This window comes from Engystomops pustulosus, chromosome 1 (assembly GCF_040894005.1).
Source record: "Engystomops pustulosus chromosome 1, aEngPut4.maternal, whole genome shotgun sequence".
NCBI classification, from domain to species: Eukaryota; Metazoa; Chordata; class Amphibia; order Anura; family Leptodactylidae; genus Engystomops; species Engystomops pustulosus.
The window spans coordinates 96,232,644-96,249,502 of record NC_092411.1 but is presented as its reverse complement, the minus strand read 5'-3'; the positions used below and the strand labels follow the sequence as shown (position 1 = coordinate 96,249,502).

General features: G+C 38.7%; 1 protein-coding gene across 1 annotated transcript; it reads left to right on the top strand.

Moving 5' to 3' along the window:
* The first annotated feature begins 670 nt into the window (after positions 1-670).
* On the top strand, positions 671-15,831 carry P2RX2 (purinergic receptor P2X 2). Its single transcript, XM_072125496.1, has 12 exons — positions 671-959; positions 1,090-1,240; positions 1,706-1,777; positions 2,476-2,551; positions 3,035-3,131; positions 4,369-4,449; positions 6,346-6,478; positions 6,883-7,010; positions 10,919-11,009; positions 11,989-12,054; positions 13,713-13,790; positions 14,632-15,831. The coding sequence occupies exons 1-12, from the start codon at positions 817-819 to the stop codon at positions 14,872-14,874; spliced, it is 1,359 nt and encodes a 452-aa protein (XP_071981597.1). The 5' UTR covers positions 671-816; the 3' UTR covers positions 14,875-15,831.
* The last annotated feature ends 1,028 nt before the right edge of the window (positions 15,832-16,859 follow it).

The following is a 16,859-nucleotide window of genomic DNA, read 5'->3' as shown; positions in this document are numbered from 1 at the left end:
TTTAAACAAACAGCAGCATGGTTTTGGCACCAATGGGCGGCACCATAGCAGACTTCTGAACAGGATCCCCTTCCCACTTGAAAAATATACATATTTGTATACTCTTAGTTTTTACAATCACATACATTTATATACACATTCAGTTCTTCACTCATGCACACACATTTATACAATTATACATACAGTATATATACTTCTAATACACACCTACAATATATACACAAATACACACATTTATAGTATATATACATCATATTATTATTAATACTGTATATGCACATGTATACATTATACACACACATATGTATGTATATAATAGTGTACGTCCTCTATTCTTTATTGTGGCAGGTCAGGGGAATGGGGCCCCCTGACATTGCGGGTCCCTTAGCAGCTGCTATGGCTGCTACCGCTGTAGTTGTGATTTTTTTTTAAAAAAAAATTTTTTACAGCAACCCTCAGGCCACTTGTCTAGATTTTGCTAAGCCTGAACAACTCCTTTAATAAGGAAAAAACGGTATCCAAATAGTGTGTTCTTTCAATATACCACTAGAGGGCAGCAATATATACACTGTATTGAATAGTTTGCCTCCTATACTGCCTGTGATTTTACCCTCCCCTCACTCTACCAGATCAGCACTAATTACTTTACATACATTCAAAGGAAAAGCAAGAGAACAATGCACAAGCCACTGTCCCGCAAACCTGGATTCTCTATTTTCTTTTTTCCCAGAATACTTTAAATTCTGTAATTAAAGCTGCAAATCAGGAGTATTGGAACCACGTGCCTATTGGTGCCCGTGGACTGGACATTGGCTAATGACTGGCTGCCGGACCCTCTCCCTGACATGGATCGGGCAACTATGGGAATACGAGACCCCAAAAGTGATTGTGGTCAAGAATCGTCATCTTGGAACCATATACAGATTACTGCAGCTTTTGATCATTGTGTACTTTGCTTGGTAAGTGCACATGGAAGAGGGAAGATTTTAGTGAACAGGAGATATTTAGGGTCTATATGCAGCACAATGTTGTATAAGATCTATATATGCTCATCCAGATGACCTCTGATCCATTCTGCTTTATTCACAGGTATGTGTTTGTGATACAGAAAGGTTATCAGGCTCGAGAAACAGGTCCAGAGAGTGCAGTTATCACTAAAGTCAAAGGGGTCTCTATGTCTAAAGCGCCCAGAGGAACTAAGAGGATCTGGGATGTTGCTGAATATGTGAAGCCTCCAGAGGTAAGCTGTAGTAGGGTAGCACAGAGGAAGGGGACGTCTTAAAATGTACCATAGAGTAAGTTAAAGTCAAACATGTCTTTAAATAAAATATATTAAATTCAGTGAAAGAATGTTTTAGGGTTAGAGATGGCACAGGGATATGTAGTGGCTGGGTGAGTGAAATGTCTCAGGATGGGTAGAAAGCTGGGTATTCCATGTAATAAATTGTTATCATTGGAGGCGTGGAAGGATAAAACCAACCACAAGGAGTCCAAATGAATCAGAAAGAAAGGGGAAGTAAACCCCTATTCATTCTGTTATACTGGTGTTTGATGATAAAAAAAAATGGACACGAAAAAGTGAGGAATGTCTGGATGTGGATAGAAGTAGGGAATTAAGAATATCAGGAAAGCTTGGCTGTTGACACAACTGACAGTCATATTTTTCAGGTGTAAAATCTTATCATTCACTTTTCTTATACATCAGGGTGGCAGCATTTTCACCATCATAACCAGGACCGAAAGCACAAAGCTCCAGACCCTAGGAACCTGCCCTGAGGTGAGAGCTCTGTGGGCTTGGATTGATATATGTATTTTATGTTGTAGTTGGATTATAATAAAGGAGTCCAGAGGCAGTACATACATATCACAAACAGGGATGCTAATCTTGATGATGCCATATATGATCCATATTTGTTCAAATACATTTGCATGTTGCTTTGCAATGCATATTATTTTTTCTGAATTCTTGGGCATATAATAAATGTCTGATGAAAAAAGATACACAACTAGAAACACATCTTTTGTTTGTGAGTATACATCATATGATTTCCTATAATGAATTTACAGTTTATACCACATCTACGCATTCCATCATAAATCTATAGAATGGTTACTATTAAGAATGAAGAATAACTGGCATTCCAAGAGTAATCCTGTATCTGACGCATAAAATGCATTAGATATGCCATTTCAATAGATATGAATATTAAGTGTCAATGAGACTGTCATGAAACTACTGAATGACAACATTACAATTTCTAGCAGCTAAATTTTTAGGTTGAAGAAGAATTCACGCTTTGTTACTAGTAGGATCATTTATAGTGTGGACAATATAATGGGCAGAATTACAGCAACAACGATCAGTGTTGGTTAATACCAGAGTGATTTACACATCGACCAAATACAAATTGTAAATAATTGCTTTTCCAAATAAAGGCCCCTATTTTTTAAACACATTTACAATTTTATTTTCAGAGTAAAAGTGTCATTGACGCCCGCTGTGTCTCATCTGAAGACTGTAAATATGGAGACATGCATGTGCTTGGTCATGGTAAGTTGCTTGCTAGTTTGCTAAGTCTTTAGACCACCACGATACTTATGGCTCCCAATGTGCTGTTAAAATGGTTGGTTTTAATTGCAAATCATAAAGGCCAGTTTATGACTTTTACAGTGACCTGTACACATAGCATAAGCATAGCCATTGCATATGACCACCTGACCTCAACACTGTGTACCTTTTGTGTGCAGGTCAACTTTAAAATCTGCAAATGGCAGTGATGTCTGGAAGACATGATCTTGGCCTTAGTAGTCTTAGTAAATAAAATTTAAAAATTATATTGAACAAACGGAAGGTAGCATTCCAAAAGATACAATACAATGTTGGTAGTCCTAATCTGGCCTGTCTTGGAAATGTTAAAGGACTTTTAACATGCTTATGATATTATGACTTATACTTGTTGCCAATATGGATTTATAGTCATGAGAAACCTGCAACCAAAATATGCTTATAGGTAATTTCTTCTACCTCTTTCAGGTGTGCAGACTGGACGATGTGTCAGTTCCACTCGTGGATCACTTAAAACTTGTGAGATCTTTTCATGGTGTCCACTGGAAGATGATTCTGTGACCAGGTTGGTAGCAGATATTAAACTATGCATAATTTACAGTATCAGAAGCCCTTGCCCATGCTTGACAATGCTAACTACTGGATACCTAACCAAGGATAGCTAATAGAAGAAAGCTAAGGTCTCCACAAAAACATGTCTCGTATACCTTGTGTACTTTGAGGTCAAGGAGCAGCATTTTAAAATGTTGTTATAAATTTTAATATACAGTGCTATGAGTCAAATGTTAGGAAAGTGTGTTATGAATGTTTGTAGTTGGTTATAATATGTTGCAAAGCCAATTTTTTCTACTCTGAAAATGAAATCCGCCATTTGATTTCATGCACTATGAACCAAACATACCTTGAGAATGCTGTAACTACGCTGAGGCAGAAGCATATCTTGTTTAATCCCTGAGCTGAGTGGTTTTGCTGAAAAAAACTATTAAAAAATTCAGGACCTTGGAAAAGCTGGGTGCCAAAATAACCATTTTACAAACGGAGCTTCCTGAACTGTCCTGACAGGACTAATCTGGATTACTCATTCACAGCAGCTGTGGGATAGTGCAGCGATCGACTACTTCTGCCTGTTAGAAACAACACAGTGATTACATAATTTTCAGAAGCAGTGCATACTTAATGTGTTAGGAGAATCGCCGAGCCAGGCACAGAAGTGACAGAGCTTCATTATCATAATTTTATATTTGTTTCTTCAGCAAAACCACTCAGCTCAGTTATTAAACAAGATACGTTTCTGCATCAGTGTAGCTACAGCATTCTCAAGGTATGTTTGGTTCATAATGCATGAAATCAAATGGTAAATTTCATTTAAACTATGTAGTTTTAAATCACTGAACTTTACCAAGTGGATGACACAATAGAAAATTATACAAATGTATGCAATGATTAAGCATACATTTGTTTTATTGGAGCCACAGGCTACATTTTAAAGTTCACAGGCCATATTAGCTCCCATACAGGGAGCTGCACCATTTTCCATCCTTGCTCTATATCTCCTAAATCTCTGCCATTGTTCTTTTGTAGATAAGTTGGGATAGAGTGCAGAGTGGTAGGAAAAGCAATACTTAATTTCCCCAAGGAGAGCTCAGCAATATTGTAAGATCCTGATAACATCCCGTATCTTCAGAGGCTTTTATGTGTCAATTCTCAGTTGTATTTTATTACTTCTTCCCATTTCCCACAAATATAATGACATTTTCTCTATTGTCTCTCTCCCGTTCTGTCTGTTGTCTCTTCATTTCTAGTGAGTCATTGCATGAGTTTGTCCCAAGCTTCACCATCCTCATCAAGAACAACATCCATTTCCCTCAGTTTGGATTCTCCAAGTAAGATTATTTAATCAATAGTTCGCAACTTACCTCCTGCTGTACAAAGTCCTTATCCAAAAAAACATGTACAAATCGAGTCCAGACTACTTAGATTGCACAGGCAGAGAGGTGATTCCTATGCTCTTAATGTATGTTAAAATTATTTTGTTGCTTTGAAGCTTGAGTCAATGTTCTTAATGTGTACTTAAGATGAATCCCCCGAGATAAAGCTTTGTGCTTAGTGCTGTAAAATTGGCTTTTACTTTTAGACCTTACAACAAAACAGAAGTGACATATATGGGAGTTATTTATAAAGATATCTGTTAGTATTTTTATATTTTAATACAAACTATTTTAAAACCTAACAGAGTAGGGTATTTTATACATTTTATTCCCTATCATTCCTGTTTTTAAGCAGTCTATCATTTTAGATGATTTCACCTTTATGCAAACTGGCTTCTTGGTACACCAGGGTCGTTTCTTTGCTGCTATACCTTCTCCTTACATCAGCAACCTTTTATAAAATGACTGACATTCCCTAAAGGAGGAAGGTGTAAAAAATGTACAGGAGAACAGGAGCCCCGGCAGGCATAGCCATGCCCCTAGTGCATTAAAAGGCGATTTGCCCTCTATACGCTTTCCAGACATGCTCTTACTATTTAAAGTGCATAGTACATTGTGAAATCTGGTTGTTTGCTATGAACAAGAAGTTGGTACACAATATCCATTATCTCTGCTTGCACACCCACCTTTAAGAGCTTAAAGGTAATCTACCAGCAGTTTTTACCATAGAAAACTGCAGTGTTAGGAAGCAGCCCAAAGTCCAATATAATAATACCTTTGCGTATGTTGCTGGAAGCAGAAGGACTTACAAAAATTGGATTTAGCTGGATTGTCCTCACACTGCTGCAAACTGAATCACAGCCCCCCCCCCCCCCCCCCCCAATGACAACTGTGGCACCTGTGACACCTATGCCACCACTGGTATAAATGGATAAAAAGATTTTTAGCAGTTGTTGTTGTTTGATGAACTACCATAGCAATGTGGATTGAATAATTTTTTGAACTTTTACAAAGTCTCTATGATAACATTGTCCCCAACAGATATCAAAATATGAAAAATGTATCTGCAACTTGCAACCTTAAAGCATCTATAAACCTTTAAAGCAGAAATGAATAGAGCAGATGATAATAGTACAATTTATTATACATTTTATTAAGGAAAAAATCTTCTGTTTGCCTTCATTCTCCTCCTTCTCCAGAAAAGAGCAGTGTTTCTGAAAGCCTTCATAAGCAATTAGAGGAGTTTAGACTATCCAAGGACTGTCTGTAGGAAATAGGAATATTATAAGGTACATTCACCTCTCAGCTGTCAGTGGAGAACTGTACAGAAAGCTGATTTACACAAACTGCTTACAGGAAACTTACCATCATGGATCTAACTAAACAGGTAGATCCTGTTGCAGGTTCCTTTAATGTATCATAGCTCATGTTACAGCTGCTCCATGCTCCAGTAGCCTCTTATGATCCTCCTACCAAGAAGTCTTCAGCACTGCACTCGCCTGCAATGCTGGAGTTTTGCGCATGCACAATACACAATTCTACACAAAGCCGGTGCTACTGCAGTAGCATAAGACTTCGGCTGAAAACTTCTTGGTATTTGGGATTGAAAGAGGCTACCAAAGCGTCAAGTAGTCGTTCACTTCCATGAATACGCCCCACATAGATTAGATTCTCCTTTTCTAAAGTTCTGGTCCATTAACAGTTTTATTATTTTTTTTAAATATGGATATGATACATTAAAGGAACCTGCCACTGGATCTACCTTATATTATTGTACTGCATACAGAAAAAATCATCTGTTTTTTGAATATCAAAATTCATTGACCATCTGGTACATATTATGTCTCCCAGGGGTAACATCGAGGGGGACAATGCTTTGAAGAACTGTACTTACCACCCTATCCATACTCCCTCATGCCCAATTTTCACCATGGACTTTATTGTGAAAGAAGCTGGTGTTAACTTCACAGAACTTGCATATAAGGTCAGCTTATGTTCAATAATGTAATGGATGTATAAAACACGATTATCTAAACATCTAAAAAAAAAGTTCTATGGAGGATTTAGAAAGTTCTAAGGGGGATTTCTGACATTTGTAGCCAACACTGTGCTAGGGCTGTCTGCTTACTGCTACCAACCTATGGCCTGTAATGCCTATGAGTTTAGTTCAGCAACAAGTTTCTGCCATTGTTCGTGTATAAAAGTATTGGCGGGTATCATGTTAAACACAGTTTGTTTTCATAGTATAATGGACCTTGGAGGAGTTTTACTAAACAAAATATGCTAAAAATAAAGCATTTGCACCAAACAACTGTTTTACAATAGTTACAGCAAGTTACATAAATGCCACCACTCAGTGCTTAACAAGTCATTGTTTAATATTTCAAGGGAGGAATCATTGGTGTGATCATTAAATGGAACTGTAATTTGGATCTGCATCCCTCAAAGTGTCGGCCAGAGTATTCATTCCGACGCCTCGATCTGCAGAACAATATTTCTACTGGCTATAACTACAGGTTAGTGACTGCATTGCTTTAATAATAAGTGCTTTGGCTAAGAATACAGTCACTGGGGGATATATGAGAATTGCCTTTGTTGCCATTGCAACCATTCACATTGTTGCATTCATTCTTGCAAAATTTAAAATGGTATTGTTGTGGGTAGCAAAGACAGCTTCACTTTCAGTTTCACAATAGTAATGGTAAGAACTATCCAGGGAAGTGATTATGAATATTTCATACACATAAATGGCAAAATGACAGGAAGAGGTTAGAAAGTGTTAGAAAGAGATACACCGAATAGTGAATTCACAGCACTCTCTGTTTTTCTGTTTGACTTTTATTAGTATAAACACACATAATCAAGGTCATAGCAGCTTCATTCTTTCATAATTGACATTCCTTTTGGCTATTTAAATTAGCATGGCAAATGGCATCATAAGCAACCTATTCATTGCTTATGCCGTAGCTGACGAAGGTCACATGATCAAAATGTTTAGTCGGTATTGAATCTGTAACATTAAACAAATTAAAGAGTTTGGACATTCCTTTATACACTCACCGGCCACTTTATTAGGTACACCATGCTAGTAACGGGTTGGACCCCCTTTTGCCTTCAGAACTGCCTCAATTCTTCGTGGCATAGATTCAACAAGGTGCTGGAAGCATTCCTCAGAGATTTTGGTCCATATTGACATGATGGCATCACACAGTTGCCGCCGATTTGTCGGCTGCACATCCATGATGCGAATCTCCAGTTCCACCCCATCCCAAAGATGCTCTATTGGATTGAGATCTGGTGACTGTGGAGGCCATTTGAGTACAGTGAACTCATTGTCATGTTCAAGAAACCAGTCTGAGATGATTCCAGCTTTATGACATGGCGCATTATCCTGCTGAAAGTAGCCACCAGATGCTGGGTACATTGTGGTCATAAAGGGATGGACATGGTTAGCAACAATACTCAGGTAGGCTGTGGCGTTGCAACGATGCTCAATTGGTACCAAGGGGCCCAAAGAGTGCCAAGAAAATATTCCCAACACCATGACACCACCATCCTGAATCGTTGATACAAGGAAGGATGGATCCATGCTTTCATGTTGTTGACGCCAAATTCTGACCCTACTATCCGAATGTCGCAGCAGAAATGGAGACTCATGAGACTGTCCAATTTCGATGAGCTTGTGCAAATTGTAGCCTCAGTTTCCTGTTCTTAGCTGAAAGGAGTGGCACCCGGTGTGGTCTTCTGCTGCTGTAGCCCATCTGCTTCAAAATTCGACGTCCTGTGCATTCAGAGATGCTCTTCTGCCTACCTTGGTTGTAACGGGTGGCGATTTGAGTCACTGTTGCCTTTCTATCAGCTTGAACCAGTCTGCCCATTCTCCTCTGACCTCTGGCATCAACAAGGCATTTCTGCCCTCAGAACTGCCGCTCACTGGATGTTTTTTCTTTTTCGGACCATTCTCTGTAAACCTTAGAGATGGTTGTGTGTGAAAATCCCAGTAGATCAGCAGTTTCTGAAATACTCAGACCAGCCCTTCTGGCACCAACAACCATGCCACGTTCAAAGGAACTCAAATCACCTTTCTTCCCCATACTGATGCTCGGTTTGAACTGCAGGAGATTGTCTTGACCATGTCTACATGCCTAAATGCACATGAGTTGCCGCCATGTGATTGGCTGATTAGAAATTAAGTGTTAATGAGCAGTTGGACAGGTGTGCCTAATAAAGTGGCCGGTGAGTGTATATTACTATGCTTAAAGGGAACCTGTCATCAGAAATTGGCCTAATAAACCACTAACAGTATGTTGTCAAGCAGCTGAGCATTGGTTTTATGAAGTCAAGGAGCTGGAGAGTTTATCACTGTAGTTAATTTTTCCCTGTCTTAAAAAGCACCTTCGTTGTAATATATTGTCCTACGTCAAGAGACATCATTGATCAGATCTCCTGAAGTCAGTTGTGTGATGTCAATCACATGAAAGGAGGTGTTCAGAGGCAGGGAGAACTTGACTTCAATGTTAACCTCTCTGCCTCCCTGACTTTATACATCTAACTTCAAAGATAATTTTCTGGATGATGCCACCAAGCTGGGTCATGAAAGAAACATGATCTGAACTCTACTGAATAGGTGGAGCTGGAACAACACTCTGTTCCTCCCTCCCTTTACATCATGACTCACATCTCCACCCCCCCCCCTCCCTGTATCTGACAGTTTGGGGCTTCCTGGAAGTATATGAAAGTACCTCAGCAGAGAGGAGCAGTCTGTTTATGCCTAGGGAATCATGTATAATTCAGGGAATGGTTAAAGCTTTCAAATAAGGCAAAGACGCAGGTACATGTGCATGCAGAGACATATCTAAATTATATTATATTTATTGAAAAGTGGCCAACTCCTTTAATTTAGAAGGACCTTTGAAAGTAAAATATCAAATTATACTATGGTGCCTATAAAAATATTCTGATAGGGATCTGATTTAATTGCATGTTTTGAACAGTGAAATGTTTTAAAACTCCATTATTGTGTTAATAGCACTTTTACAATTTGTACATTCCATAGAGTTTACATGAAGAATAGGTCTTACATATTATAATTATTTTGTGTAGAAGGGAAACAAAAAAAATAATAAAAACTGCAGACTCTTTTAACAACATTTTATCATTCTAAAGTTAGGGAACTTAGTAGGAGTCTGATTTTGGGTTCAATGCATGCAGCATTTACTGTAATTTAGCAATTTAGTAAATTCCCTTTTATGTCATAATGATAATTATGATTGTAAACCAAGCACACTGACATACTGGTGTGTGCCCCCTCTGCTGGGATCTGCTCTTCTTTTAGATACTTATTCCTTTATTTTTAAGAAAAAAAGGCTTTAAAAAGTAAGCAAATGAGCCTGTGTGGCTCCACTCCCCATTAATACCTATGGAGCCGGAGCCCCTCAGACTCGTTTGCAGTTTTAAAAGCCTTTTAAAGGAAAAAAACTGAGAATAAGAAGGTAAGAGAAAAGTGGATCCTGCCAGAGGGGGCAGACACCAGTATGTCAGTGTGCTTGGTGTACAATACTTAATCCTGGTGGTAGATGTCCTTTAACCTCTGTTAAAGCTATGTTCACATCTGTGTCAGAGTCACTGAGGTCATCTAAAATTGCAGATGAATAGGCACTACAAACAGACATTTACAATAACAGATACATAATGGAATGCATTATGGTTAATGTAAGTGCCTCAGGAACAGTTGCTCTTAAACATTAGATGAATATGTCTTGATGATTCTTCTGTTCTTAGTATGGGACAGAAGAATGGTTGAAATTATGTGAACTTAGCCTAACTTTTACATTTTATTCAGAAATTGAACTTTGATTTGACATTACACTTCAATTCTGCTAACTTATCAAATGCAGAAATACAGTATAGGCAGAAACAATGGTGCATCCTAAGAGACATATTCATATTATGTTCATAGTATGAAGGCTCTTATTCCAACTCCATGGATATCACTATGTATCTGACTCTCCAACATTCATATTATAAGGCCCTTAACTTTTTTAGGCAGGCTTTTATTTAAATGTCTGTTCCTTAAAGTATTGAGCTCCTACTGAAAGATAAGAGAGTGGGAGCCCAGAGCCAAATTATTTTAAATCATTTTCCACTGGGTTGCAGGAGCTTGTGTAGGACTTCCCACTGCGGAGTAATTTCATTCACATACATGGATAATTTGGTCCCCTTCACTTCCATGTACAATGTTTACCTATGGTTATCATTTATATGGCCTTTCAGGTACCTTTCCAAGTGCCCTACTACTTAATTGCATTTTAAAAAGATAAATGTTTCTTTTAATTAAAGTAAATCTAATTGTTCTGAAGTGAGTTATTGGTTTTTATATTTCTCATTGTAAAATCTGATTTTCCTCAAATTTTATCACTCTCAGGTTCGCTAAGTATTACAATAAGAATGGTATAGAGGCCCGTACACTAATAAAAGTTTATGGGATCCGTATTGATGTCATCGTTCATGGACAGGTAATTTTGCTTAATTCATTACACTCTTAGCCTTTACAGAGGTACATTGCATTCCATTAATGAATACAGAAACCAACCACTATCAGATACTATAGGACAGTGATGGCGAACCTTTTAGCAGCCGAGTGCCCAAACTGAACCCAAAACCCTCCTTATGTATCGAGAGGTGCCAACCAAAAATTAAAGTAACTTATTGCTCCCTGCTCAACAACTTCATATTTGCCTCCTGAGCAACAGGACAGCAACACAGTAGAAAGATGTACATTTTTTATACTTTTGGCTTCTTTCCAGTGTCCCTCCTTACACAGAGAATCGTGGGGCCAGCAGTAGGTCCTCCAAAAATAATTTGGCCCCGTCTACTCATTCTCCCTCTTCCTACAGTCCCAAGTAGCAAAGTAAGTATCAAAATATGACTGAAAGCAGCATCTTTTAAGTTGCTTGGAACTGCACGACAATACTTTGAGTCCTGTCTAATGTTCTGGGGCGATGGCCCGGGTGCCCACAGAAAGGGCTCGGAGTGCCACTTCTGGCATCTGTGCCATAGGTTCGCCACCACTGCTATAGGACAAATAAAAGTTATTTATGTAAAGTAGAAAAACACATGAATGGTCTACATGATGGTCGTGTAGGCAACTAATGTTACACAATTATATCTGGTATGCAGTGCCATTATATGTTTAATGGAAGTCTGTAACATGCTTTATGGGCACTAGAGTAAGCTTGGTTGGGCACATGTGTAAACATACCTCTGCGGACCACCAAAAATCTGATATTGCAGACCTTGTCTAAAATTGGGACATCAGTTTCCAAAAAACATCTATAAGAACACTTCTGGGTTTTGGCAAACACATATGCATTTTATTCATAAAAACACAAACTTTTAATGACCAGACACACATGGACAAACGGATATGTCCTAAGTATATAAATTAACTAATTAGTTGTTTATCTTCATTGATGAACATTTCTCATCACACAGGCTGGAAAATTTAGTCTTATCCCCACCATCATTAACTTGGCCACTGCCCTGACTTCAATTGGTGTAGTAAGTATGTGTTACTTTTTTTTTAATAATTCAAAGGTTTTTCTTTAGGACAGTTGTTGATACAGAAAACTAAGTTGGACTTCAATGTCCTTAGTTGGTTTTTCAGAGTCAGTTGATAGGGATCGCGAGTGTTGACACTAATGACCCATTAAGTCTCATTCTTTGCATTGATGACATCACAAGTTGTCCAGAAATTATCACATGATATAAAAAGTCTTGAAACAGTCTTGAGTAGCAAGCCAATCCAAGCTGCTGCATCAGTGGTCTGAAGTTGGCCATAGATTGAACATTATATTACAATCAGCGACCATATGAAAGATCCATGGGGGCTACAACACGCCCCCATAGCACTTCTCCCTGATGCTTCTCGCACCCTTTCCCACTATCTGCTGGAACTCTTGCGGCAGCACACAGTATTAGTTCTCTGTTGCCCAGATTTCCAGCATATAGTGGGATGGGAAGTAAGAGAAGAAGCAGGAAGTTGGGGGAGAAGTCCTCCGAGGGGAATATTATAGCCAGAGCCTTTGAGCTGGGGGAATCTGGTGACACCCTAAGCAACACTTGCAACATTTTTTTATAAATAAAGTAAATGGTAACTGTCCTAACACACATATATTTCTTATCAAGCTGACAGGATGTACAAAGGAAGTGGTAGATTTTAAAATTTAAACCTCCTTCTCCTTATTATATACTGCCCCCCTAGTGATTATTCTATTAAAAATGTGGTTAGTTTAAAAAAAATAAAGATTTTACTTACCTCCTCCTCCCACGCCGAGGTCCCCTCCTATACTCCCGGCTCTTCTGCCAAGCGGCGCCCAGTGCTTGTTTTCTTGCATGGACACGTGCAGCGTGACAAGTGGAAAGTGACACACGGGCAGTGTGACATCATCAAACGTGTCCTCCAGAGCTATAGAGCAGCGCAGACAAGTGGGTTGCTCTGCACTGCACTCAGCTCTGTACTAGTTGCCTCCACCACACGGAGGATACCACTGATAGCGATCGGAAAGAACGGACTGCCAGTGGCAGATCTGTACTGCTAGTGGGTGATTCGGGCAGGTGCAGGTGCCCGGATCACCCACATCTGTTTTTCCACCTCTTTAAGGGCTCCGCATCTGCCGCCTGAGGCGGAATTTTCATCCCACCTCATGGCAGATGAGGCCCTCCACATATCCCTAATAGCTTTCATGTAGTGATATTGCTAATGATGTACTGCATATCACTGTTCCACCTGAACAAGAACATAAGTCACATATCCCAAGAAACACATATGTATCTTGATTGCTTATTAAACAGCATATTACTGCACCATATGAACCAAGAAATAAATCACATATTACAAATATACAGCTTTATTGCTTAGGTTATACTGCATAGTACTGTTCCTTCTGAACAAGGGCATAATGCAAATTTCCCAAATGACATATATTGCTGTATTGTTTAACTGGTCCATCTTAACATCATCTTAATTCATGAAGGATTTAAGGTTTTCATCAATTCTGAAGATTTAACCAAACTAAGTTACATAGTTAAGAACCTACATCATGTTACCTAATGTGTTATGTACAGCCTGATGTTACGCTTTCTGTAAAACAAGCATCTCCATAAATAAAGTACTTATATACTGTTGGCTTTCTTCGTGTATTTCTTTGTCCCTTCAGGGCTCTGTGTTCTGTGACTGGATACTGCTGACCTTTATGAACAAAGACCACATGTACAGTCTTAGAAAATACGACAAGGTAAATGATAAGATTTTGTTCCCTGGCTAAAAAACTCATATGTTACAATATGAGAAGAGACATGTCAAAGCAGAACTATTAATTTGTATACAGCATTTGCTTCTGATTCTACTGGCATTTGAATGACAAAGCAAAAGCACCACAACAATGGGGCTGTAAAACTGGGATTAAAACGCCTCTCTTGGCATGTTTGTTTTAGTTATATATGAATTTGTCATGAAATAGGAATACTGGAGTATATTTTCTTTGTGTTATATCATAACTTTTTGTTGTGCTCTTATTCTTCCTTAAAAATCGCATCATCATTCCCCTTGTTACAGGGGTTTGTCGACATATAATCTAATGATGTCAGAACTGATAGTGTGTCAGAACACACCCCAAATGATAATCACAATTCTCTTCAAACACTGTATAACATATAACGTACAACATATAAGAAAATATGCTTCAGAATTTTTGTATTATAGAGAATACAATTGTTTATTAATGAAAATCTTCCATCAAAATTAAGCATGGATAAACCAGGGACACATACTCATAGATCCTGGCACTGTGACTGTGGTAATCTTCTTATATTTGTTACCCATGGCCTCCTTCCTTTTAAAGTGAACTTTTAAAATTCCACTTAGAGCCAGAAAGGCTCCAGGGGATGTTACCAGAGCACCTTAATGCTGCAGCTTCCCAGGCTGTTACAGTGTTGCTCCTCCCCCCTCCTTCTGCCTGATGAAATCTCACAGCAGCAGAGGAAGTTTCAGCATTTGCAATTTAAAACCTTTTCTGTATATTAAAGTTTTATTTCACATGTTAACTAACAGTAACAAATATGGCTCATCTTTTCAAGGTTTGGAAACTGGAGGAGACAAACACTGCTACAATTACCACACTAAGCTCTGCCCAGGACTCACCAGCTACCTCTGAATCTCTCTGTACCAATCATGATCCTCCATATAAAGACAGTAGTCCGTCATCTGAAAGTGTAACACATCAAGAGGGACAGCAAATGCTATCATGGAGTGATGGGAAAAGCCCCCACATGGAAGTTGACATTTCTCGAAGAGGCTCAAGCTCTCTTTTATATGGGTGATAAAAGACTCTGGAATGTTTATTAGTAGTGGAAAAAACTGACAAATGCTGTCTATTACACAGAAAATGATAGTTTTAGACTTTAGGATGACTTTAACTGGCTCTCATCTTATGGGACAATGGAACAGAATCAAGGAACAGACACTAAACATTGGATCACCAGCGCTATCTGTTGTCGTATCATTGTAGACAATGCAGATCCTTTGTTCCAAACCCTTATTCATATAGAACATCATGCCTTATGATTTATATTGTATATGTCCTGTATCTCGGACTGCACTTCCCTTAGTCACTGTCTTCTCTTCTATGTATATTTACATCTCAATGTCTTCAATCTGTTCAGGCCTCTCTCTATTTCTTTCTGTTTGAGAGTCTCTGACTCATTCTCTGGGGATTCATGAGCGGGGAAGTGATAAGTAATGATCTTTCTCAGTAGATAACAAGATTTAACAGTAATTATAAAGATCAGGCCCTGTGGTCTCAGATTTACCTCCATTACTTTGTAATCCACTTACTGCTCAACCCCTCCTTTCATCTCATTTTACAGGAGAAATGGAAGCCTTGTATATAAGGCTGCCTCCCAGGAATATTGTGAGGAGATGTAGTAAGTGCTGAGAACTGACCATAAATCAATGATTAATTTGCCTGTGGTATTAGAGTGGCCATAATGAACTTGTAATCACAAGTGATAAAGCCTGGCTTCGCTGCTTGATACCTAGAAAGACATCAATTGGTTACAGAGATTGGACAAATTTACCCCAACAATTCATAGAGCCCTGAGTAGAGAGCAATAGGATGGATGTATAGAAGCACTGGTTTATGTATATGTGCCTGTGATGTAACTAACTATTGTAGAACATTACAGTAATATAAAATACTGGTGATAACAGGTAAAGGCTGTTTACATCAAAATTTTGCCATCGTTTGGGGTATAGGTTTTTTGGGGGAAAATAAAACATCATGATACACATTTTTGTCCTTCAAAAATTCTTTATGGTGACAGAGTCAAAGAGATTTCACTTTATTTTTGCACCACTACTATGCTTGACCAGTGAAAGAAAATATAAAGCACAAGTGCTTAGGGGGGGGGGGGGGGCGGTAGAGCCCCTTCTGGGGAGAGCGGTGTCCGTGGCCATTACACTCCCCCGTAGCATTGTAACCAGCGTTTTCCCCTCCAGCTGTCTGATGGAAATCTTGTGGCAGCACAGAGCAAATGCTAATACTATGGCAAGATTTCCAGCAGAAGGCCAAGGTAGGCAAGGGAGAAGTGCTTTTTGATGGCATGTAATAGCCAGAGCCCCCTCAGTGGTTATGGTGATGCCCCCCAATGACCTCTTTACGGCCAGGAATTGAAATAAATTGTAATGTCATCATAATTTATGTGTTACTTAAAGTCTGTGGATCAGTTTAATTAGAACAATTGTCCAATGATAAAGCTTTGTGAGTTAATATTTACACTGAAAAAATGTAGCTTCTTTTGTAATTACAAAAAAATGTATATTACCAGTGATTACCAAATAACCTCTCTTAACCTGAACACTGTAGGGACAGGAAAAACATTGGCGGGAGAATGCGGGAGGGGACTTTTTAACCTCTCTTCTTCCTGTCCCTACAGTGGTCTAGGGGCATCCTCCGAGTGAGGCCAACATGGGGGAGAGATACGGAAAAGATGGTTTAAAGTACAACTGTAAAGTACAAAAACTTTTGCCTAGCTCTGAGCAAAACCAAAATAAGCAATTCTCTAATTTACACTCAGCGGCCCAGATTTATTAACCCCTTAACGACCTAGCCCTTTTTTGTTTTTTCATTTCCATTTTTCACTCCCCACCTTAAAAAATCTATAACTTTTGTATTTTTACACATAAAGAGATGATGGCTTGTTTTCTGCGTAACAAATTGCACTTCGTAGTGATGGTATTGAGTATTCCATGCCATGTACTGGGAGATGGGAAAAGAATTCCAAATGCAGTGAAAATGATTTTTAAA